Below are 25166 nucleotides of genomic sequence, written 5' to 3' on the forward strand. Positions count from 1 at the left end.
TCTCGGAAGGCCAGGCTGCTCTCGTCTTCTGAACATCCCGTGCTATTTCAGAGAGGTGCTTGCTTGTTGTTGTTTTTTCCCCCCCCAACATCCTTCTCTCCTGCATCAGTTAAGATTACATTTGTCTGCAAATGACAGGAAACACCAAACAGCAACTTGGACATTTATTTCTTTCCCACAAAAAGTTTGGAGGCTAATTTCTAAGGCTGATAGAGCATCTCTGCTCTCATCAGGGACCCAGGCTCCTGCCTTGTGGCTCTGTCATCTATGTGCAGCTTGCTTCCTTTCCCCCTGTACCTCCTTTACCCCCTCCTCCCCCAGGGCCTTATTCCATTAATCAACTCCTCTCTTCTCTATCATCTCTTTTCCTTGAGATAGAAGCGTCCTTCCTGGTAATTACTCTTTTTTACCTGTAGCTACCAATTTATTTCCACCCTAGTTCACCACACTTCTTGGAAGAGTAATTGCTATATGCCATGGCACATTTTCATCCTTGGTCCTATTTGACCTCTCTCACCTATTGAAGCTGTTGACCACCTCCCATTCCTCCAAACTCTCTTGTATCCTGACTTTCACAAGCCTATGGGTTCCTGGTTTCTTTCCTTTCGCTCCTACTTCTCCATCTGGTTTGCTGGGTTTTCCTCCTTCCACAGGCTTCCCTGCTTGACCCTCTTACTCCAAACCCTTTGTCTCTAGCAGCAATTCCTGGGTAACCTCACCATTACTGATATCAGTGATCTGTGTGGCAGCCATCTGTCCCCAAGCTCTGTTTGTCCAAACCCCACTCCTGAGCTGGACTCCTGGACTTCGAACTGCCTACCACAAGGGCTTCTCTTCTCTGTTTCTTTCAACCCTGATGATGTGCATTCCCATCACCTCTTCCTACACTCTTAGGTTTAGAAACCTTTGTGTGTGTTTTTTAATATATTTTATTGATTTTGTACAGAGAGGAAGGGAGAGAGATAGAGAGCTAGAAACATCGATGAGAGAGACAGTCATCGACCAGCTGCCTCTTGCACACCCCCTACTGGGGATATGCCCGCAACCAAGGTACATGCCCTTGACCAGAATCGAACCCGGGATCTTTCAGTCCCCAAGCCGACGCTCTATCCATTGAGCCAAACCGGTCTCGGCAGGTTTAGAACCTTTGATCTGGTTTCTAATTCATTTTTCACGATATTCCCAGACTTATCTTCTCTTTTTAAAAAAATCTGATTATGTTAATTCATTAAAAAAAATCTTCCATTGGCTTTCTCCTGCTTTTAGGTATTCAACTTTTTAATGTGGCATATAAGGTCCCTTAGAGACTAGGCACAACCTACTTTTGTATTCTCTTGCAACTCAACTCCCAATATTTTTAAGATACACCATGCCTTTAACCTTGTATTATAGGTGGGAGGTCTACCCAAGTCTGCTAAATGTATCCTTTAAAGCCACCCAAATGCCATCTCTTCTCTGATATTTTCTTTATTTGCCCAGATAGGATTACTACTTTCTCTGCGCTTTTATAGTACTTTGTTCCAACTTCTAGTGAATATTTACATTCAAAAATGTATTTACCCTAAGAGGGAAGGTAGGGGAGGGTGGGTAAAAGGGGAGGGCTCAACCAAAGGACTTGACTGCATGCTTATAAGCCTAACCAATGGACACAGACACAGGGAGGTGATGCCATGAGTAGGCAGGATTGGGGGGATAATGGGGGGATGAGGACACAAAGGTAATACCTTAATCAATAAAGAAATTTTAAAAAATATATTTACCTCTAGATTGGGATCTCTTTGAGATAGGGACTGCCTTTATCATCCTTCCTACCACAGTTCACAGTATTTCATGAAATTGTTTTGTTTTGGACATATTAATTGTGGACATATTGAGTTGCCATATTGAGGTAGAGGGGATAGCAGCAACTCAGAAAAGACTTTATAGCCAAACATATAGATGTAGGAGGCATCAGCAAAGACAATAATAAGCAACTGATTGGATCCCATGTTTTTCAGGTAATGATTAAGAAAGGTAGAATAGCTATAGGAAGTAGGAGAGGAGCTGGTAGTGAGAATTCTTGGATGGTGGAAGGAAATTCATAACATCCTTGTTGGGGAAAAACCGCATTTGACATTTTTGACTGGGGTCCTCTTCCCTCTACCAGAAGTTTGCAGCCTTTTCACTAACTGAAAGTCTAAAATGCAGAAAAAGAATGCCTGGGAAAATGTTCTTTCTTTCTGTTTCTTCTAGGATTAGAAACTACTTAATCAAAAACTTCATCCTAGGCTGCTGTTGGCTACTTCAGACATAGCTTGTCCATTCTCCTTCTCTAAAACCTTCTGTTTTTGTGGTGTGGTGTGGTGGTGGCGGCGGTGGTGTGTGTGTATGCCCCTGGCAAAAGCTAGAGTGGGTAGGATAGAGTGGAAATATCTATTTTGTTACCCTCACAAAATTATAAATAAGCTGAAAAAGCTTTAGAATCTTTCTTAAATTGGGAAGAGAAAAAAAAACATTTTTGAGAATTTGTTTCTTTAGATAGATGTTTTTCCTTATCTCTCTCCCCCTCTATTACACTCCTTTGCTTTCATTGTGCCTCTAGGAAATATAACACTGGCTTATGTAGATTATTTAAACAGGTGAAGTGAGTTATGTGTTTCCGTGCAACTGGCTTGACATTTAAAAATTTGACAAAATGAAAATTGAAACTGCATGGAAAAATAAATCCATAAGCAAAGGCAAAGTGGCAAACTAGGGGGGAAACGTTGCAACTTATATCATGCCCAAAGGACAACATTCCATAATATATAAAGAGCTCCTATAAATCAAGTATAAAACCCACAACCTAACAGAAAAATGGCAAGGCTGAACATTTCAGAGAATGACATTTAAATGAAAATGAATTGAAAAGATATTTTGTTTCATTCGTAATAAGAAAAATACAGATGAAAACTACATTGAGATATCATTTCTCATCTGTCCGATTAACAAAGATCCAAAATAGGTTCTACTCTATATTGTTGAAGGTATAAGATACATAAATTGATCATGGGAGTATAAATTGGTTCAACCCTTAGTTCATCCCTCACTTAGTGCCTCATGACCAGAATTTCCTCCAAACCAATTTTATGTGCTCTTGGCTTTTTACCGATTGATGTAGACCTTAGAAAACTGTAATTAAAAATGTTTCCGATGTGTGGATGAAATGAAGACTGCTTTGGGTCTGCTAAAACAAAACAAAACAAAAACAAGGCAGTTCGGCAGTATCTAACAAAATTGAAACTGCATATTGTATATCCTTTGACCCATAAATTTCATTTTAGGCATTTAAACAACTAGTGCTAAATTAGTGTGTATTAATTAATGCAGGGTTAATTATTACAATATTTTGAGTAATAACAAACATCAGAAACTAATTGTGCAAAAAAAGAGGAACAACTGTAATCATCTGAACAATAAAGATTTATTAAAAAAAAAAAAAAGAAACTAAGAGACTAGTTTAAGATAATCATGGTATATACAAGCCAGGGAATTTTGTGTAGCCACAAAAAAGAAAGAGGAAGATTTTTATTTGCTTATATAGAGGGCTCACCAAAATGTTTTTGCCTTAAATAAGCAATGTCCAAAAGAGTCAATATGTTTAATATATATATATATATATATATATATATACACACACACACAAACTTCATATATATATATATATATATATATATATATATATATATATATATATATATATATATATATAAAGTTTCCTGTGACAGGAGATTGTGGGACGACAGTTGAGGAAACACTTTTTACTACTTTTTACTGCTAGATTTTTAATCTGGTAAATGTATTATCTACTCAAAAATAAAAGGAAGAATTTTTCAATTCTTAAAAGTATTGTAAGTACCCATAGAGACAGAGTTTCCATACTCACTCAATATTAGTAAGTTTTACCTTGAAAATATTTGTGATATCATTATGTCTTAAGTGCCAGCCATACACTTAGACCTGTGCTAGATGTTGTGGTGGTTAAAATAATAAAGATAAAGGTGAGCTGAGTAAGAAACTGATTATGACTGCCTGAAAAATTAAGTAAGGAGTGGGTCAGACTACTTGAACAAAGGCCCAGAGATGGATTTGAGATTATTTCCAGGGAACAGGAATAAAATCTAATTGATAGGAACAGCCTGGCTGGTGTGGCTCAGTGGTTGAGCGTTGACCCATGCACTGAGAGGTGGCCAGTTCAATTTCTGGTCAGGGCACCTGGCCAGGTTGCAGGCTTAATCCTCAATGGGGGTGGGGGTGGGGGGGAAGGTTGCAAAAGGTAGAGCTGGTTGATGTTTCTATCTCTCCCTCTCCCTCCCTCTCTCTAAAATCAATTTAAAAAAATTTTTTTAATTGGTAGGAACAGATTTCATATTGGAGTATGATGGGAGAAAAGTTTGAACAGGCACAGAAAGATGAATTTATGGATGTTTTAATAATGTTCCCCAAAATTCTGATATTTTGGGGGATTGTATTGTTATTTTGTTTGAGAAATATATTTTTACAATGATTAGGCTTCTCTTTAAGGAATTAGCATATTTCGTTGCATGTGTACATTTTCACTTAAATCACCTAGATAAAGTTGTGCAATTTGGAAAATGATGTTATTACATATATGTTATTAAGATGATTCCTGGGTCTTATTTTTGTTGTTGCTATTGTGAATGGAATCTCTTCTCCAATCTCATTACACCATAGTGTTTTCAATCTAGAAACGTATTATTTTTACCTCCCATTTTATGGGTAAGGGAACAGGCCCAGAGAAGATAGGGGACTAGTATGGTTACAGAGTAGAAGAGTTGGTAACTGCAGATCTTGAGCATCCAGATATTATTGTGCTACTTTAATAGAATCAAACTTTATTAAAAATTAATACTGTCTTAAGCATCACTTTATTCATATCAGCTTTCAAAGAAGTAATACACATTTTATAGGACATCTTCAGTTTTTAACATTGTCATTTTGAAATATAGTATTATGACTTGAGGAACTGCTTCTCATCTCCATTCAATTTTCTCAAGACCTGATTTCTACTAGACAGGAACTGTTTCTTCTTTGATGTCTAAATAGACCTAACAGCCTATTGCGCTGAATAAATATTTAATGAAAATTGAATATTTCCTCTGTGGTGAATCAATTATTCTTGTTGATTCCCTGAGGAAAGCTTTTTTTAAAAAATACATATATATAATGTAGTAGATTAAGAAATTTGTTTTCCTTAATATTATAATTAGTGCCACAGTTTGTTTCAGTGATATAAAAAATTATGTCCCTTGGGTTTTTTCCAGCTATTTTTCTTCATTTATGTAAAGAGTTTGAATTTTTATGTTATCTCAAATACAATTCTATTATTCCTCAACCTGGTAGCATGCAATAAAATCATTTGCTGTGAGGGTTGAGGTTTTTTAGAATTTGTAGTATTTGGAACTCTGAAAATGAAAAATATTTGCTAATGAGGTATAAGAATCTTAGTGGTGCATTTTTTTAATGGGAGGAACATAATTTTATTGGTAAATATCTCCAAAAATATAAGTAATTTTTGTAATTGGCAAAAATTTGTATTTCTTGTACTTTTAACTATCAGCAGTATATTTATTTTTAAATGTTTTCTTAACTGTTAGGTTTAAATAAAGTCATTTCTATTTATTGGCCTATGGAATCTCTGATTTATGAAATGAGTGAAATAGCTTCAAAATTATCAACTTGTGAACTAGAATCATTATAGTGGAATCATTTAGTGCAAGTTGCTAATGTGGCTTTCAGATGGAATTTATCAAGAATCAATTAGAAAAACAAACTCCTCTCATTTAAATGAAGTCAGAAAACAATGAACAGGTAGGGGAAAAGATGCTTATATTTTTCATTATCTTTTTACACTAGGAAGTATATACACATAATTTTGAAATTCATGCCTGGTGACAAAAAATATCCTTTCATTTTTATGGAATAATTACGTTTGCCATGTTTCACATTTGATAATTTCTGGGAGCTGTATTTCAGTTTAAATAACTGTTGACATTGTTTGGTGTTTATTTTACTGGAGGAAAATTGTGTGAGTATGTGTGATGACAGTTATAGTACACATTTGATAACAAGGGTATAATAAATCAGTTGAGTCACAGTGGTCTCTGATATATCTGTTCTTAAGGTCTTTTTGACCCAGGAGTCTGTGACCTGTGAAATCTTCATTTTTTTGGATTGGTTAAGATATCTGACAATGCGAGGATTTAATTTTAGATGAACACCACTGCAGGAAGTTGCCTGATGTGTCCCAAAACGTAAAGGATATCAAGGTATAAACTGGAAAACATTGAAGAAGTTCTGACAATAAACATGTGAGAAAAAAAGAATCTAAAGTTAAAAGAAGTTTCTTTTCTTCTTCAACTTGTATTAAAGAGAACCTGAAATTTAACCTGGTATTTTCAACGCTCTGATTACTCAGCAGTGAAAGCATTGCCAAGAAAACGTACCCAAATCTTGAGTTACAGGTTGTTCTTGCATCTGATTGGAAGGGGCGTAGGAGTTGTTTATAAGGTTGCAGATCTGAAGCTGCACACATGAAGGTTGAGACTTGGGGGAGGGTTTGAGAGTCAGTGAAGGGAAGCTTCGTAGACATTACAGCTCTGTCCAGAGGCCAAATGGGAGATAAATCACCGCTGGCCACCTCTCTTATTATTGAAATGGTTCAGCCCTGGGGTTTAACTGAAGGACTTAGAGGTTTTTGAAGTGCAAATAGGATGGTGAAGGGTAAAGCCTTTTAGGGTTTCATTTTGATGGATTTTTTTCCTGTGTGGATTTCTGGCACTAACTGTGATCTGGGAGGAAGCCTTAAAAAGGAAAAGTTTTGTTTTGTTTCTGATCAATCAGGCAATCAGAACTCTCCACTGGGGTGTACTTTTCCTGCATGCGTATTGATCCTATTGTGTTTAAAAGTAGGTCATTTAATTGGGTCTGTAATGTAACTGTCATTCCAAAGACACCACTCTCTTGCTATTAATGCCAAAGTTTGAGAGTGTTGAAGGATGTGGTTCTTTCGGACGGGAGTTTTGTGGGGTCACTTAGGGTCAGTGTGTTAAAGTTGTCTAAAGATCAAGTCCATATTCGAACAAGACTTTCGTATATTGATCAACATCCTATAATTATTTAATCTTTCCCTGAAAGATTGAGTTATATAATTGTATATATTTACTTAATTATTTTGTATATTTTCTGTCCTGCCAGCATAAAATAAAAACAAAAAAATTCTATTGTGAAATATTTGTACTGTCTTATTTGTTCAGATACACTAAAGTGTTTAAGGAAATAAACACATAAAAAATGTTAAGAACAAGATATGTTGACTTATCAAATTGAAAATTTTTCTTTTACTCCACCAGTAATTCAAACACAACAGAAAAAAAAAATACCTTTTAAAACAATTTTTAGTAACATTGGAATGGGAAGAGTCATTAGTGACTCCAAAAGAATTATAACTTAAAGGCTTTTTGTGCAAGAGTGTTAACTATTTCTCTTAAAGAAATATCATTGTAAACCCTTCCATTTTGTTAGAAATATAATTAACAGAACTTTTTTTGAGCAGATGGCTCTTTCCTTTAGATTTAACAGACAGTTGCACTGTTTACCCTGTTTGAAAATGATAACGCTTAGCTGCAAAGGAGACTTCTCTCTCTTGTGCTTGCTATCCTTTGGAAACATGGGTTGTTAATCTCCATAATTGACATTGATCGAACAATATTCTTAATTGCCTTCCAAACCAGTTTTTGTTTTTCTGTTCTTCAGAAATTTCACTTCACCGTATTTATCTAAATGTTATACTTAAAATTAAAATTAAATGCTAGCGGTTTGCATTTTCCTCATATTGAATGAAGACTTTAACTAAGATACTTAAAAAACAAAAACAAAAGAACACTAGATAGCATCAAGCAGAGTCCTCTGCATCTACAGCGTCCCTGTCATTAGTTTGTTGCTGGGAGATGTTAAAATGACCTTTCCTTTGTTAGAAAAGAGATCTGTAGTCCTTCCCAGAATCCTCTTGTTAACTGTCTTTTTAACCCAAGTTGGAGGCTGTCTGAGGAATGAATGGTGAGCTTTTTCTATGAGCTACCCATATTGTTGACATTGTGTCACACATTGCTTTTTAATTCCTAATGTACTTTTAATTTGCAAAGCATGCATATGCCTTTCAGAGCAGTAGAACTTGCCTTTCAGAACAGTAGGATTGAGTCAGCATTTCTGAGTGCCAACAATGCTTGACGCAAACAAGCCAAGTCAGGCTCAAGAGTGCTGTATCATACATAAGCCTTAGATTAACTGAAACACATAGGTGAATTCCTCTTTGAATATTGTTGAAGAAAAGAAGATACTTGAGAAAAGCTTCACCTCCCCCCTTCACCCCCCCTCCCCCCTCCCCAGAACTTCTGTTGCCTCTTAGCAAGTGAATTGCCCCCAATATAAAAGCATTGGGGGGAAAAGTGAGCCGCAGAGTGAAAAGGCAATCCACAAATAATCACTCTTTTCTGCCTTTGATTGTGTCAGATTTTTTTGGTGTGTGGCAATTGTTTTCTTTTTCGCTTAGAAGAGGTTTATGGTCCACTGTCTGTCAAGTCAGCCCCTGTCTTGAGGTTGCAGTTGTATTTCTCTCTGGAGTTCCTAGAGGTGATGTTATCTTTTGTTCACTCAGCAGTGTGGTGGTTCCTGAGAGCATCTGTCACTTTAGGCATTACAAGATGGATGGGTCTCCAGTGAACTGCTGGCTGAAGCAAATGGTGAAAATAAGAAAAGACAAGGGGCTTCAGGGTTTGCAGAGAGGACAGGCAACAAGGAAATACTGTTTGTTAGAAATCAAGAGTAAGCTGAGCAGTAGAGGAAGAGAGAGCCAAGATGGATTGTATGCCATTTTATAAGCCACTTGGAAATCAGAGGCTTTTGTGGCTCTCGTGATCTGAGGGGGACATCTGCATCATGGTAAACAGTTCTGTGCTTTGGATTTGCAAAATGGGTCTGGACATTACCAAAACCGTCTGGGGAGAGTGTGGGGAAATTACAGGGATTCGGAATGTTTTATGTGAGGGTGTTGATGTTTGGGGAATTAGTAATCTTTTAAAATGTAAAGATTTAAACATACTAATCGTCAAATTTTTCTTTACAGTTCATTTTTCTACTTTTTCTTTTCTTTCTTTCTTATGAGCAACTGTAGATATTAAGATGTTTGAAAAGTTTTAGCCACTTTCTAGCATCTTTACTGTTTATACTGAAACTTCTTTGACGTTTTTTGCAGGCGGGATTCTGACAATTCTATGCCCGGGCTTTAGGGAGGCTGGGGGCAGATTTTAAGTTATTTTAAGCAACGTTCTCTTTAATTTTATGGGCTCTTTGATGAAAGAAAAAAATATATAATTGTTATCGATCTGTCAAAACAAGGTGGAAATTTTCTATATTTAGAAATTAATTTTGTTGGCCAAAGTCCAATTTGTGAATCCTGCCTGTGTGAGCAAAGGAACCAGGAAGGAGCTTGGTCAGAGAGTAGAAAAAGGGAAGAGGGGCTTGCAGAGGGGTAGGAGTTGGGGGGGGGGGGGTGATGTGGTTGAAAAAAAATGATTTTGTCAAACTTTTTGGCACTGGTCTATAAAGAAGACCATAGGTTGGCAGGCAAAGAAATTAAGATGATTAGAAGCTTTAAGCTATACAAATGGTAGAGTATCTTCCTTCTCTATGGGTGTAAATAATAGATGAAAGAGTAAGAGTGACAACAAAGGATCAGGTCGTTTAAGAGAATGTGTGCAGCCTGAATAGGGGTCTGTGGCCCAGGGCCAAAGGTCTTAGCTTTGAGTGTAATTAGAAGAAAATACTAAAATGTCATTACTAGCAGGTGAAGTGTGCACACGTGGCCAAAAATTAGCAATTTTAGACTCTGAAGCTATTGGAATTGGATTACTGACCTTTTTTAAAAATCATTAAGGTCCTTGTGGAGTCATATAGTTTCATTGGCAGTAATGCAGTTTGACCTTGTTGACCATATGGGGTAATCTTGGGTTTGGATGTAGGTAGCAAAACGCCTGACTTACAAGAGGATGCCCATTTGTGTATGGGTAGATAGGAAATACATGAGTTTGAAAATTTAGGTCTTGCATTTTTATTTGTTCTTTTGCCTTGAAGACATTCTTCTGACAGTAAGAGAGGTAAGATAAACATTTTTATTTCAAAATCTAAAATGGTGTTTTCTCGTTTCTCTCTTTCAATTTGACATAAAAGGAGAGTAAAATGAAAACGTTTTTAAACATAAATTAATATCACTTTAAATATTTCAGTGCTATAAATATGCAAATTGAAATTTTACATTCTCAGGAAGATCTTTTGTTTTCTCTTTAGACACTAACAAAGGAATAGAAGCACTTATGTTTATGTTTAAAAATCAATGACAAATAGTTTTTATTTTACTTATGTTTTATGACTATGACCATGCAGTAGTTTATATTGACCATAATCTATCTAGAGAACAAAATAATTTGTACTCTGTAATTTTCACACAGTTATAAAATTATAAATAGTCTAATTTCTTCTAAGAATACACCACCCAAAAGAGTAGGAAAACCAATAGCTCTTTTTCTTCTGGAAGGCTTTTTTTCTCGGAAATTATTAAAGCATTTGTTTTAAAAAGCAGAGAATAATTTTAATCAATATTAGCTATGTTTATATTTTTTATAGTTTTTTAGGAGGTAAATTTTGAGAAGCACCAGAGAAACTTAAACTTAGAATAAGAAAATTATCTTTCACTAGTTTTATTCCTAAAAATAAAATAGAAGTTTTCAGGCTTTTAGCATTATGGTAACACCTGTCAAAATGCAGACTTGATAGGTTTATTCATTTTACAGTTAGTGAGAGGAAATCTTAAGAACAACAGAAACTATTTTTGAATATATATCATCATGGATAATTATTTTGGGAGTATTGAAGGAGAAATATCTGTATTTGCCAGTTATGAGTTGTGTAATTTTTGATAATTCATTTCTCATTGTCATTTCTCTGGAATTGTAAATATTTACACTATTATATTCTGGAATATAATGCATTTTTTAAATAACTCATCTTTATGTATATATTTTTATTTTTTATGTTTTTGCAGGTGCAAAAAAGCTTTAAACAAGTAAAATCTAGGCAGCAGGCTCCCTGAAGTGTTGACATCCCAACTTAATCATGAACGTGACTCAAAAATGTTAATAAATAAACAAAGGTATTGTACAATTATAATATAACCCCCCAAATTTTTAAGACCAAAATGTTTTATGAAATTATAGTTGTCATTTAAATAAAGCTACAATATTTTGTACTTAAAGTGATTAATCAGATATTTCTATGAACTCTCCTTCCATTTCCTCCCCTCTCTGCTTTTCTCTCTCCTCCCCCATCCTCTCCACCAAAAAAGAAAAGGATAAAAGTATTCAGCAATAAGTTTTCCCCCCTACAACAGCCTCTAGGTTATATTTCCTAAGTATCTAACTTAAGATAATAGAATTCAGTTTTTCATTCCCCTTTGTTGATTTTGGTTCTTTCTTTCAAATTGTCTAATCAGATATTATTATTAATTATCTAGATTACTAGCCTCTGCAGGAAAAAAACAAAAACAAAAAACCAACCAATATTAAAATTGGAATCAAACTATCCTGAGATGTATGTTTCTGAAATTTTATAAAAGTGTATGTTTTTTTAAAGAAGGCTTGTAATTTAGAAAAGAAAAAGAGGCAGTATTGCCTGCCTTCTCCCTATGTCAAAGAAAACCAAAACTTAACTTAGAATTGAGCACTGAGGGGTACTGTTCTGGCTAACCCTCATCTGACAGGGCAGAACCTAAGACTGTCTCTCCTTTTGGAAGTTACAATGTGCTTAAATAGCCTGGCATTTTCAAGAGAGGCCAAAGATCTTTTCCTCTTTTATGACCCGTCGTATCCTTTTGAGGCCAGCGAGAACAAGAGGGTCATTGCCACTTCAGCCTGGTCCCTGTTGTTCCCTCGCAGTGACCACGCAGGTCCTGAAACCTAGTATTGGCTTAACATTTGGGCCTGGAACATCTGGAAAGTGGTCAGAGATGGAGCTGCGGAGCCAGAAGAGAGAGAACTGTTGCGTTTTGTTACACCAGGTGCTAGGAGGAAGCAACATTGGCCTTTTTGATATGGGAGGCAAATTCTGTGGACCCTGGAGTTAGGCTTCAACAATTGAAGAGGTCAAAGGACAGCTGAGTGGGGTCAGTGAGACACCATGGGGTGTATTTTGTTACTTAGTAAAAGGAGCAGCCTCCTAAAACCTTAAAGGATTCTCTTGAAAATCTGTGTTGTGAAAAGGTTTTATGAGTCTCACTGGCAAAACTCCTGATTTATCTAAGGAATGCTTGCTTTTGTCTAATGGAAGGATAATCCTTACCAAATGTTGGCAACTACCGTAAGAGTCAATATAGGTCTGAGAGAATCGTTAGGGTTTGAAGTGTACTATGCTTTCCAAATTGTTTTTCATTTTCATGTGTTTCACTCAGTGAAGAATTTCACACTGCCGAAATACCATCCTTTTATTTCCTTGGAGCAGAAAGTGGGGGAGAGATAGGGATAAAAATGAGCCTACATTAATTTAAAAATCATTCTAACAAGCTTTTAACTGACCCACAAACAAACAGGATATTACAAATCTTTTAAAAAACAAAACAAAAGAAAAAAAACCACTTATTAATTCTAAAAAGTTATTGAATTTTAATGTTTCTGAATCATAGAAGATTTTTTTTTTAATTTAGGTGTATTTTATAGAAGTGGGTGTCAGTTAGTGAATAACCTTAAACCTTGTGTTTCTCCCTGAATGTGATTTTGCTCATTTTGTAGCTTAAGAAGAAAATGCTAGAATTAAGAATAGATCATTTAAAAAGCAAATATAATAAAGAATTTTCTCTTTGAAGGGTACGTGGTGGTGGAGGGAGGATTCTGCCTGTTATAAGAGCTTTCTTTTCCCAGCCCATGACCTCAATGTACCACTTATATGATTATGGATGTCTTTGAAGGGTGTTATCCACTGATACCCTATTTCCCCGAAAATAAGACAGTGTCTTATATTAATTTTTTCTCCCAAAGTTGCTCTAGGTCTTATTTTCGAAGGATGTCTTATTTTGGGGGAAACACGGGTAGGTAGTAAGGAAACTGTTGGAGAAATTTGGTAAACTGTTCCAATAGATAGATAGATAGATAGATAGAGAGACTATTACAATATGTATTAGTAAGAGAAAAAGAAAAATGATAAGAAGTATACTAGGCTTTGTTTAGCATCTTCTTTACTGATTTATAAATTTAAAATATGTGAATTATTTGTATGTGTGATTTTTTTTTCTATTCTTTTTGATAATCACTCATTTTTAAAGCAACCTATACTTAAATGTAAGGCTTAGTATGGAGTGTGTTCAATGTTTCCTTTCTCAAGGTTAAAGTGCCTTTCAACAACTAATTTAGGAACTTAAGTGTAGTGACTGATAATTGCCTACAGAAAATCCACAGCTGTTTAAGTAGCATTGAAATCATGGCAAAACTGACAAATACAATTAGCAATGTTAATAAGAAGATGGAAAGACAGGGGCAGATGACAGCGTGGAAAGATGAAGGCAGAGGGAGTAACAAAATCCATATAAGAACAGAATGTTCAGTTTGCTTTGAATTTCCAATGCTTTTCCTTTTAACCTAAGTCCCTCTTTTACCACTCTCTGACTTACCAGAATGGTGTTTTTGTTTTTAGCAAGTTAACTAATTCAGATACACTTGTTCAGTCCCTAACTCACATCTGATTTTGAAAGATGACGGACAGCTGTTTGGCGGTGGTATCTAAGAAAAACAATCAGATTTTGCTGATTCTCAGGCAGAGTTTTAGTTGTGGTGCTTTTAAAAGTCGATTTTAAAGGTATTTCTATTTTACTATAATTACTGTGAGTAGGAATTCCTTTATATCTCTTTATACCCTTATAATTCTCATTAGTCATTCAATCACATCACAAAGACCAAAGCCTCATTTCTAGATGTAGTAACCCCATAGTACCAAAACAAAACCTGCAGACGTCTTTAATATGTTATTACTAATTATATTTATCTGGTTAGTGTTCATAGCTCACGTTCCAAAAATCTTCTTAAGAAAATTAAATTGGTATTGGTAAGTAAGAGAAATCAGATGAATATCCTATGAAAAATATTAAGTCATCTGTGCCCTTTCCTTGTTACCTCTAAAGCACCCAGTGAGATGTGGAAAATTATTATAGTATCTTTTGAAATTCTTCTCTTCATTGGGGACATTGGCTTTTTTTGCCTCTGGTGTTTTATGCAGATTTTAGTGATTGTTGTGATAAATCCCCAGAAGTTTGTTGTCTGAAACCATAGAGTCTGGGAACTCTCTGAATGGGGCAGCCTTGATGGATGTGGTAAACCACACTTTGGAAGCATTTCTCCTTATTTAATGTTTTCTGTTCTGGATTATTGACTCTTCTCCCTGTTGAAAAATTGGTCTCTGGAGACACGGTAGAGGTCACACGTTGCCTGTTATTGTTTTGCTTCTTTGATCTTACACAGGGATTGCCTCTGGTGATTATACTAGTTCCAGAGAGTCCTGACGAGGTGTGTTTATTTTACAGAAGAATTTCTGGTATTTCAAGGAGGAAGAAAGTAAAGATTTCCAATAGTAACATGTAACTCTTTGTTACAAAGGAAGCATAGCATTGTACTTTATCTTTTCATGATGACAGTTTTTAATAATAATTATTAAATGAGTTGGGATGTTACAATAATTAGTTCTATAACAATTTAAGACATATTGCAAATCTATAAATTATTATTGGTAAAAATGGTTAATTACATAATTAAGTTATTAGGTCTGCGTTTTTATTTCAATACCAAAAATATGTTGGCCTCCAGAAATTGTCAAGTGATCCATCCACATTTAAATGTTACAGAACCATTAAAAGAAACTGGAAATTTCATATTTTAATCTGTTTGCATTTTAGCAAGGAGGATGAATAAAAATAAAATAAAAATCTTTTGCTTTGAATGCTTGGTTAGCTTTGTGATTTTTGGAATATGCTTAGGAAGAGATAATATCTCTTCAAGTCCACTTAATGTATAACTGGATCAAACACAAAAAAGCTCAATATGCTTATATTTTAATATGTTTTAAAAAAATAAATACATAGACTTTACCATCTTCACTTTCAAATTATGTTTTAGTGGCAGGGGAGGGGGAAGACATGGGCATTTTAGTCTAAATTTGAACCCTAGTTTCATTATTTACAAACTAGATAACTTGGGTTTGTTGCAGAAACTAGATTATTTGCTCTGTCCGCCTGTCCCTTGTTCTGAATCTGCTTGTTTCTTTGTGGTTTCATTTACTTGTTCCTTGGTCCTATAAATGCAAGTTAGCTCTAGAGGTTGGACTATAATCATCACACCCATCGCCAAGAATACTTCCTAGGTGGTGTGTGTGTTTCCTATTATCTCCCATGGAGAGGCACGCAGCCTCTCAGTGCCTCACTTTTAGTGGTGCTAAGCTTGATTAGTGGATTCAAGAGGTGTCAGCCTGATCCCTCCATTATAAAGTTCTCCATCAGCTTTTAATCTAATAGTATCACTTGATATCGTTGTTAAAATGAATTTTGCATTAAGAGTTGCAAATTGGTAATTTTATAATTCTGTCATTCTTTCCACATTTATTACAGTAAGAACTCTTCATTTAGAAAAAACATCTTTCTCCATAATCAGGATTATTTGGTTACTTTAAGTACAGGAAGAGCAGGATGGATGCTTCACTCTTTGTCTTGTAGTAGGGTTCAAATAGTTGCTTTGTTTTTGTTGGTTTTGTTTTCCAAAAGGAGTGCTCTCCTTTTCTCCTTGAATATTAAAATTAATTTTTGAGTTTTTAGTTTTTAAACATGCTTCAGTCCATTGCATTTATCTTCTTTTATGTTGGGTTTCTCTAATGTTGGGCTCATGGGAACACTTCATGTTGGCACCTGTGTCTTCTGACAATGACCCACTCATTAGTCCTTGACAGCTTCTTTGCTTTCAGGAACAAGATGCTCACGGTTCATCTTTTGTCTTTCCTGCCCCAGATCTGGAATTGGCCATATCTTCCAGGAACTTGAATTCTTTTCAGTGGGAATGATATTAGGAAGTGCTTATTGTTATTGAATTGCCATTGTTTCTTGGACTTTTCAGTAGACAATGCTTGGGAATAAAAATTTGAAACCTTTTAAAAAGTAATTTATTACTTAATATGTCTATCCCCATCTACCTGCTCCATAGCCTAACTAGCTATTAAACCAGGCAACCCTAAAGCAGTATCCTAGATGCAGTTCTTTTTCTTTTATTGAGTGGTTGAGAGAGAGGGAAAGAGAGAGAAAGGAACATTGATTTGTTGTTCCACTTATTTACACACACATTGGCTGATTACACAGAGTACAGCTCAAACCTACAATCTTGGCTATCAGGACAATGCTCTAATAAACTGAGCTACCCGGCCAGGGACCATGAATTTTTTAATTAGTGTTTTTCTTGTTCTTTCTTATCACTAACGATGATAATCCTTTTAACAGTACTTTTAAAAAAATATTTTTTATCTCCTCCAGATAGTTGTTATTAAAAGTTAACCTTTACTAACAGCCCAAGTGCAGTACCTTGAAAAATATTTATATTTAGTCAAAAGAGAAACTTGTTGAGAGAGTACAGCTGAGTCAGTACAAGTGTACCATAACTGGGGGAAATAGTTTGGAATATTACACTAGCAGGCTGTAGTAGAAATTCCAATCTTAATGAGAGGCTCTCCTTCCAAGCACTGGAATGAATTTTGTTCTCCCTGGAATCCTGAAGAACCAGAAAGGGGTGGAGAGTATGTTCACTTTGCAAATTCACTTGTTCTTGCCCTCTTTTTAAATAAGAACTCTATTTTTCAAAACTACAAAATAAACGAACAAGCAAAATAGAAACAGACTCATAGAGAACAGACGGACAGCTTTCAGAGGTGAGGGGGTTTGTGGAACTGGGTGAAAAAGGTGAAGGGATTAAGAAAAAAAAACAAAAACAAAACTCATACACACAGACAAGAGTATGGTCAGAGGGAAACGGGGGTGGGGGAGGGTAGAGAAGAGTCCAGTATAGGGGGATAAATGGTGACGGAAGGAGGCTTGGCTTGAGGAGATAAACATGCAGTACAATATACAATTGACATGTTATAGAATCGTACACCTGAAACCTATGTAATTTTATTAATCAATGTTACCTTAACAAATTCAATAAGAAAATAAAGAACAACAAAAACAAAAACAACTACATGTTCAATGATAGCATTGGACTGTCAATGAGAAGGATCAGAACTTCATACTAAGCACTAAAGAAGTCTAGGGTCAGTTCTACAATTCTTCACATTATCATTACCATTTTTTACAAAGCCCAGTTATGCTTTTATTTATAATAAAGTTGGTCAGGTTTTTTTTTCACTCTACCAAGTCTCTTCATGGTTACTTCTCTTATTCTTCATCTGAGTATTGCTGATGCTCTTGAGGGATTACATATGTCTTCTATGAGTCCTTACCACTGGATCTTGGCTCTCTCTCCTCTGAGCCCAGATGCATACTCAACTTTCCTTCTCAACCAGTCCTCCAGGGACTTCCTCTAGGAAGTCAATCAGAATTGGAATTCCAGATAAAATTTAATATCTCTCTCCCTCTCTCTCTCTCACTTTGTTGGGAAAAGTAGGGCTAAGATATTTGCAAAATTGCCTCCCTTGAAATGAGATTTACCCAAGTTGAGCCTATGTAGTACTCTAGGAGTGCAGGATTTGTCATCACATGGCTAGATATCACCCTTACCAGTTGGGTGATAGTGGGCAAGTCACTTGGCTTCTCCAAGCTTCAGTTTTTTAATCTATGAAGTGGGAAGAGGTCGTACATACTTCAGAACACTGAGAATTAAATAATCTTTATAAAGTACTTAGTATACTGCCCAACTCAGGGGTCGGCAAACCACGGCTCACAAGCCACATGCGGCTCTTTGGCCCCTTGAGTGTTCTGATGCCACTTCTTCAAAATAGACTCACCCAGGCTGAAAACCGATTTCTCCACATGTGCCATGAAGTTTCAGTCGCACGGTACGTGTGTGTCCGCACGTGGTATTTTGTGGAAGAGCTACACTCAAGGGCCAAAGAGTCGCATGTGGCTCGCCGACCACTGGCCTAGCCCAACAGTTCTCAAACTTTTCATCTCAGAACCTTTTTATACTTTAAAACACTGAATTTTATTTATGTAGATTAAATTTATTAGAAATTAAAACTAAGAAATTATAAAATATTTTTAACGTAAAAATAGTAACCCAGTATGTATCAACATAAATAACAAATTTTATGAAAAACAACTATTTTTTTGAAAGTTAATGAGAAAAGTAGTCTATCTGCATTCAATCTGTTGGAATGTTACACTTCATACAGCCTCTAAAAATTTACATATATTACAAGAGAATAAGAGTGAAAAAGGCAAGTAGTATCTTAGTAATTTTGAAAAGAGTTTTGACCTCATGAACCTCAAAAAGGGTCTCTGGGACCTTAGATCTTATTTTGAGAATCGTAACCAATAGCACACAAAAAATTGTAGTTATTGATATATGTGGAAAATTTTGTTACTAGCAAATTCTATATAAGTATTAATGATGAGAATCATAGACCATTACTTCAGAACTTCTTACTATCAATTGCTAAAGAGTCTCAGATAAGATTGTGATTCAAATGGAGCAAAAGACACAATAGTGTTTTTCAAATAAATGCTGGTAATACATAAATGAGTCCTTGAGTTTAAAAGGCTCAAATCTTGCTTTCAGAAATTTGTCAATTAAGTATGTCATCCTAAAGCTTTCATTCTTTTCACCCAGAGAAGAATCTTTCCCCCTAGGGTAATAAGATCTTAATAGAGAAAGAAGTAGAGATTTACTCGGACCCATGGACAGAGTTGGTGTAGGGTTATGTTAGCCCACCAGTTTTCAGGTGGAGGTGTGGCCCCATTGTCACCAGGTTGGGCTTCACAATCCACAGGTCAATCTTGATTTACTGGTTGGAGAACTTGACATAAGGCTTTATTACTGCCTGATTCTCAGATACAAGAGCCTTTAAAGCGGCTTTTGAAATGTGTTCGGACTGTAAAAGCAAAAGGCAATGTGACCTGATAACAGATACTTTAAATAAATTGCCGTGACAAGAAATATATGTATAGTTCAGATCGTTCCTATGTTAGGATATATGAATATAGTTTATATCAACTATATGTGTACTCTGCAAACATATGGTCCTCTAACTATATAAATTTTCCCCTTTTTTCCTCTTTTTTTTGGGGGGGTGGTGGTGGTGGTGTAGACCATGGGGAATTCATATGCTGGGCAACTGAAATCCGCTCGATTTGAGGAAGCTCTCCACAACTCCATAGAAGCCTCTCTGAGATGTAGTAGTGTGGTGCCACGGCCAATCTTCTCGCAGCTCTACTTGGACCCTGACCAGCATCCGTTCTCACCTGCAGGTAAGTCTCTCAGTCGCATACATTTCCAGACTCCTTTTAAAAGAAGTGGGCCTTCCAAGTTGGGGGCCTCTGAAATAAACTGGTTAATTGTTAGAAAATGCTCGTCTGCCTGTCTTCAGACATCTTTCGGAACTATGAATTTTTCTTTTGATTATCTTTCCTCAACATCTTTTTTATTAATTAGCTATGATTTATCTGCTTACCAGATGTAAAACCCAAAGTGGAGGATCTGGATAAAGACTTGGTACACCGCTACACTCAAAATGGAAGCCTGGATTTTTCTAACAATCTAACAGTGAATGAAATGGAAGATGACGAAGATGATGAAGAAATGTCGGATTCAAATAGCCCACCAATTCCCTATTCACAAAAACCTGCCCCAGAAGGGTCTTGCACTACAGACGGTGGGTTTTAGGTGTTTTTTGTTTGTTTGTTTGCTTTTGTTTTTTATTTTCTTTAATCCTCCTAATATCACCTGACTAGTTTCCATTCATTAGATGTGGTGCTCAAGGCTAGAAACCAATAATTACAAAAAGGAATGAAGAATAATTATGCTCTTACATGATCTCCTATGACATCATAGCAGGTGTTATAAGAAAGGTAAGTATTATCACCCCATCTTATCGATGAAGAGACTAAGATTCACTGCAGTTGATGACTTTTGGAGATGGTATGTGACAATGGCAGACTTGGTCACGTTTTTCTAGGTACTTCCTGCAAGAATGGTACTACTTGCCGAAGTTTTTTTTAGTGTTTTCTTTTCCTACTTCTTTCTTTTTACCCACAAAATAATAACAGAGATATCAGATGATTCATATTTACCTTTTCCATTTATTTTGAACACTCACCCAGTATATTATTATCTATAGAAGAGAAAAATGTATTTTGTCAACCACCTCTTCTACCACACTTTAAAAAAGAAAATCCTAGCCCTAATATAAAACATGTTCAGGACTTCATGGTTTTGGTGATGTCACAACTTCATTTATACCCTGTTTTCTGCATTTTGTTATATACAATGCCGTTTTCTGATCTTCCTACCGCAATTAGTATGTGGGTTCTACTTTATACATATTGGCCAAAGTATAACTTTTATATTCATACTGATTTGGACCAGGGGTGATTCTAAATCATGAAAATCTTGGGGGTGGAAGGGAGGAGAAGAGAAGAAGGAGGTGAAAGTTGAGGACAGTTCCTCTATAAAGCTTGAAGTACAAATAATTTGGATAAACTAGATTCAAATATGCCAAACCAGATTAATGAGTCTGCATTGTTTGGAAGTTTTATTTTCTCCTTGATTTCTCTCTATCTCTATCTCTTCCTCTCCCCTCCCTTTCTTCCCCCTCCCTCCACCTTTTCCTCTTATCTGATAAACTACCTAGGGGATTTGGAAACCTGAACAATCTTCTTTGTAGCTTATCTAGCCTGCTTCACCACAGGTGGTCTCTAGCAAATAAATACTACTGCTCTTGGAGTTGGGCCTGCTTCTGGCATATCATTTCTTATGTATTGACTTCCACGTGATTGATTTCTTTTGCTGAGACTTAATATATTATGATACATATCAATTTGCTCATTGATGTATTACAGGCCTTTAAACTTGTAGTGGTGTGGGAGGTAACTGGCATTTGGTTTCCATTTATCTGTTTTATAGCCATGTTCATGCCTTTTATTTAATTGATGAGTCAACTCATTTATCAAGTAATAGTTAGAGGTGGAAATAGTGCTTAAAATATTGTTGGTTTGACATCAAGAACCTTGTTCTATGTAAGAATTAAATAGAACCAGAGTAAAAGTTTTAGGGGATCATTGTGAAATATCAAATTTTATACCAAAAATGAGGGGAGGGTGTCTTTTTTTTCCTGTGCCCTAGGTGTGTTTTCAGACTGCCTTTGAGATATCCATTGATATTATATATATAAGCAGATATGGAAAGCTGTTTATGACTCACCAAGGTATAAACTCAGTGATTTAGCAGATAGCAAATTTGTCTGTGAAGCATAAGGGAAGAGTAATAGTTATTTTAAAGAGAATAGTTACTTTAAAGAGGATAGTTATCTTAGAGGCACATTTTTTTTCTAACAAAAAAGAACTATTTCACCTCAGCACAAGATTCATCTTCTAAGACAACCCCAACATGCTAGCTACACTTAGATTCCATCAGCTACTTTGGTTTCTTATAATTAATTAGCGTCCATTATTTCTTTTCCCCCCTTTAATTCACCTGAGGGTGACGTGGTCACTGAACACAAAAGGCATCGTTTATAATTTGACAGTTTACAGTTCATCCATGGCTTTTCCAATTTGGCTCATTCTAAGGTAGTTCTAAGAGTCTTCTCACTCAGAGCCCTGAAATGTTCCTTACAAAAATGTCAGTAAAATAGGGCAATGTAATAGGACTTGCTTCAGTGGACCACCTTCCTGTCATGGGAAATCCTGTATTTACCTAAGGCTTAAAGGAAGCTGAAGTTATTTTTAGAGGCAATTTAGATAAGCAGATACTTCACACCTGATGAGCTTCTGGGGGGTTACCACTCAGATGTAAATTTTGGCTGTAATTTCTTATGTAAATTATTGGAATAGAGTGGTTTCCTACCCTGCTGGGAGGCCCTGGAGTGTCTAAAAGGGTGAAGAGCAACCAAATTTCAGGCCTCCAAATACTGCCTTGATTGCTTCAGTTTGTATTTACAGCTGTTTCAGTAAGCTTTTCCCTCCCTCCATTTAGATTACTCTGTAACCTTCAAATTGGAGATAATTGGAGAATGCAAATTGGGTTCTGTGAAGTGAAAACCTTGGCTATTTTCTTAAGGAAATGCAGATGAAGTTTATAAAGAGGACCCCTCTATTTTTATTTTATTTTAATTCAAGTAATTTGCTGCGAGAGTCTTGGTTTTAAACAATATTTTACTTTTATTCTCAGAAAATGAAACTATTTAGAGGCACACTTGTCAAATAAGTTGTAATTTGTATGCCCATCTCAATGATAGTTTATCTTTCTTGCCTATGCTTTCTCCAGGAGCCTCTAAAAGAAACATTAGATCTTTCTTTTGGGGTTAGTTCAGAGATAATTCAAAATTATCCTACAGGGATAGTAAGGTTTCTTTCATTTTGTTTGAGATTTTATTTGAAGTTTAATATTGATCTTTATTAGGTTAATAATCTAATACATTTCTAACAGTGGGAAAATAGAGCCACCTGTTACACCAGATATTTGAATTCCTGGGGGTTTAATAATCATTTGTTGGGGAATGTTTTAACTGATACTCTTGAAGTTCCATATAGCTCCGATGGTCTAAAAAGAATTGTAATAATCTGCAGGTTGGTACATTCCTGTACCAATTTGTACCAACCTGCAGATTATGGTTCTATCTAGTCCACTCTTTCTAATATAGAGTAAATCAAGGCTGTAGATGGCTGTATTACTACTGAGTGACAGAGACAATTCCCCAAGCATTCTGTTGGCCACCAATAGGCAATCGGGCCAGGCTGGCGTGGATCAGTAATTAAGCATCAACCTAAGAACCAGGAGATCAAGGTTCAGTTCCCGGTCAGGGCATATGCCTGGGTTGCAGGCTCGATCCCCAGTGTGGGCCCTATAGGAGGCAGCCAATCAATGGTTCGCTCTCATCATTGATGTTTCTATCTCCCCTCTCCCTTTCTCTCTGAAATCAGTAAAAAATTATTTTAAAAAAATAGTTGTGATCCTCTCATCACTGAATTTGGGAAGATAATACTTTTTGGAGCAAATCATAACAAAAGTGATACTTCTTAGGGGAAATGTGTTTTTAGGTTTATTGTCTACATGTAAATTAATAAATCCTTTGATTAAAAATTTAGTGTTCCTTTTAGGACTATAAAATGCCTCCAGATTTAGTATTTTAGAATTTGGTGGAAAAGACTGCATTCACCCCTCATAATTTTAGCTCTGGATTATAACTGTTCTTAGTTTTTTTGTGTGTGTGTTTTTTTTTATTTTTTGAAAAAAATAGTTTATTCCTCTAAAATAAATACAACTTTTTTTTTAAGTCCTAGAAAAATATTACTAATCTTAGTTTTTCTTTAGCTAAGTTGAATAGTACACTTTTTATCTGTCTTCACATGGTAAGCTTCCCATGTCTTATATCACTAAACTTTTCTGGACTCATATGTAATCTTGGGCAAGTTCCCTAACCTTTGTGAGCTTCAATTTCTTCATCTATGAAAAGGAGGTAGTATGCCGAGACTGGTTTGGCTCAGTGGATAGAGCGTCAGCCTGGGGACTGAAAGGTCCCGGGTTCCATTCCAGTCAAGGGCATGTACATTGGTTGTGGGCACATCCCCAGTGGGGGGGGGGGGGAGGCAGCTTGTCGATGTTTCTCTATCATCGATGTTTCTAACTCTCTATTCCTCTTCCTTCCTCTCTGTAATAAATAAAATATTTTTTTAAAAGGACGTAGTAGTACCTACCTACAGTTGTTGAGAAGGTTAAATAACGTAATTTAAGTAGTGGTTAGCACTATACCTGACTTACATGAAGTGCTCCATAAATTTTAGCTGCCATCAATATCATGATAATATCATCATCATTATTATCAATTTCCAATTTCCAGAGTTTAAAATAAACAGTGAATCCTGTCCCTTACTGGGAGTGGGGGCAGCAGAATTTTTTTTCAAGGAGTTTATGTATTCTTAGCCTCCAAAAATGTTTGTAAATTGAATAATTAATATGACTGAATATAAAAATGACTTTTTTCAAACAAATATAAATGATATTGTGAATGGTAAAAACAGATCCATTGAAGATTATTAAAGAATTCACAGAAACTTTTTAAAATATATTTTTATTGATTCAGAGAGAAAGGGAGAGGGAAAGATTGAAACATCAATGATGAGAGAGATCATTGATTGGCTGCCTCCTGCACGCCCCCTACTGGAGACCAAGCCCGAAACCCAGGCATGTAACCTTGCCCGGAATTGAACCTGGCCGATGCTCTATCTACTGACCCAAACCAGCTAGGGCACACAAAGACATTTTGATATTATTTTTCTCAATTTCCAAACATTAAACTTATAATTGAAATTTTTTTAATGTGTAAAAGGTTATCTACAAGCTTGAGATAATTAAACCCCATTGTCCTTATCAATTTAGTCTTTCTTCTGTTAACTTTTTTCCAGTTTTATTATGTCTGCTTTTGTGGTTTGATGATCCAGACCATATATATTAGCTTTATAAGCACCACAGCTTCATATAAAATTTGGATGTTGTTTTCTTTTCATTTCTCATATACTAACTGATGGCATCCAATTGTTTGTTGGCATTTGCTTAACATGGTATTAATTGATGCTGAAAGAATTTAGCATGGTTCTTCTCCACTTTATATTGGGCAGTGATGATAGAGGTCTCCTCAGGTTTATGTGTAAAGAGTCCATTCTCCCTCTCCCATAACTCCCTCAAATAGCACTTACCATACTTTCATTCAGCCTAATTTGGTTGCAGGTGACAAAAACCCAACTCAGACTAGCTTAGGCAGAATGAGGAGGTTATTGGAAAAATCCCAAAGCAAAAGGTGTCATAACCAAACCGTGGGAAAGGCAGATACAGCTGAGCCTCAGGGAT

At 35.8% G+C, this 25166-nt stretch overlaps 1 protein-coding gene across 1 annotated transcript in view; it reads left to right on the plus strand.

The window, feature by feature from the left end:
- Window positions 1-25166, plus strand: part of GREB1L (GREB1 like retinoic acid receptor coactivator) — a 198644-nt gene that overhangs the window by 86942 nt on the left and 86536 nt on the right. The window contains exons 3-5 of the mRNA XM_036418475.2: window positions 11138-11245; window positions 19411-19570; window positions 19777-19974. Of these exons, the coding sequence (XP_036274368.1) occupies window positions 19414-19570; window positions 19777-19974 (355 nt within the window). The 5' untranslated portion in view covers window positions 11138-11245; window positions 19411-19413. The remainder of the gene's footprint in view (window positions 1-11137; window positions 11246-19410; window positions 19571-19776; window positions 19975-25166) is intronic.

The sequence above is a fragment of the Pipistrellus kuhlii genome, unplaced genomic scaffold (assembly GCF_014108245.1).
Source record: "Pipistrellus kuhlii isolate mPipKuh1 unplaced genomic scaffold, mPipKuh1.p scaffold_m20_p_6, whole genome shotgun sequence".
Lineage (NCBI taxonomy): Eukaryota > Metazoa > Chordata > Mammalia > Chiroptera > Vespertilionidae > Pipistrellus > Pipistrellus kuhlii.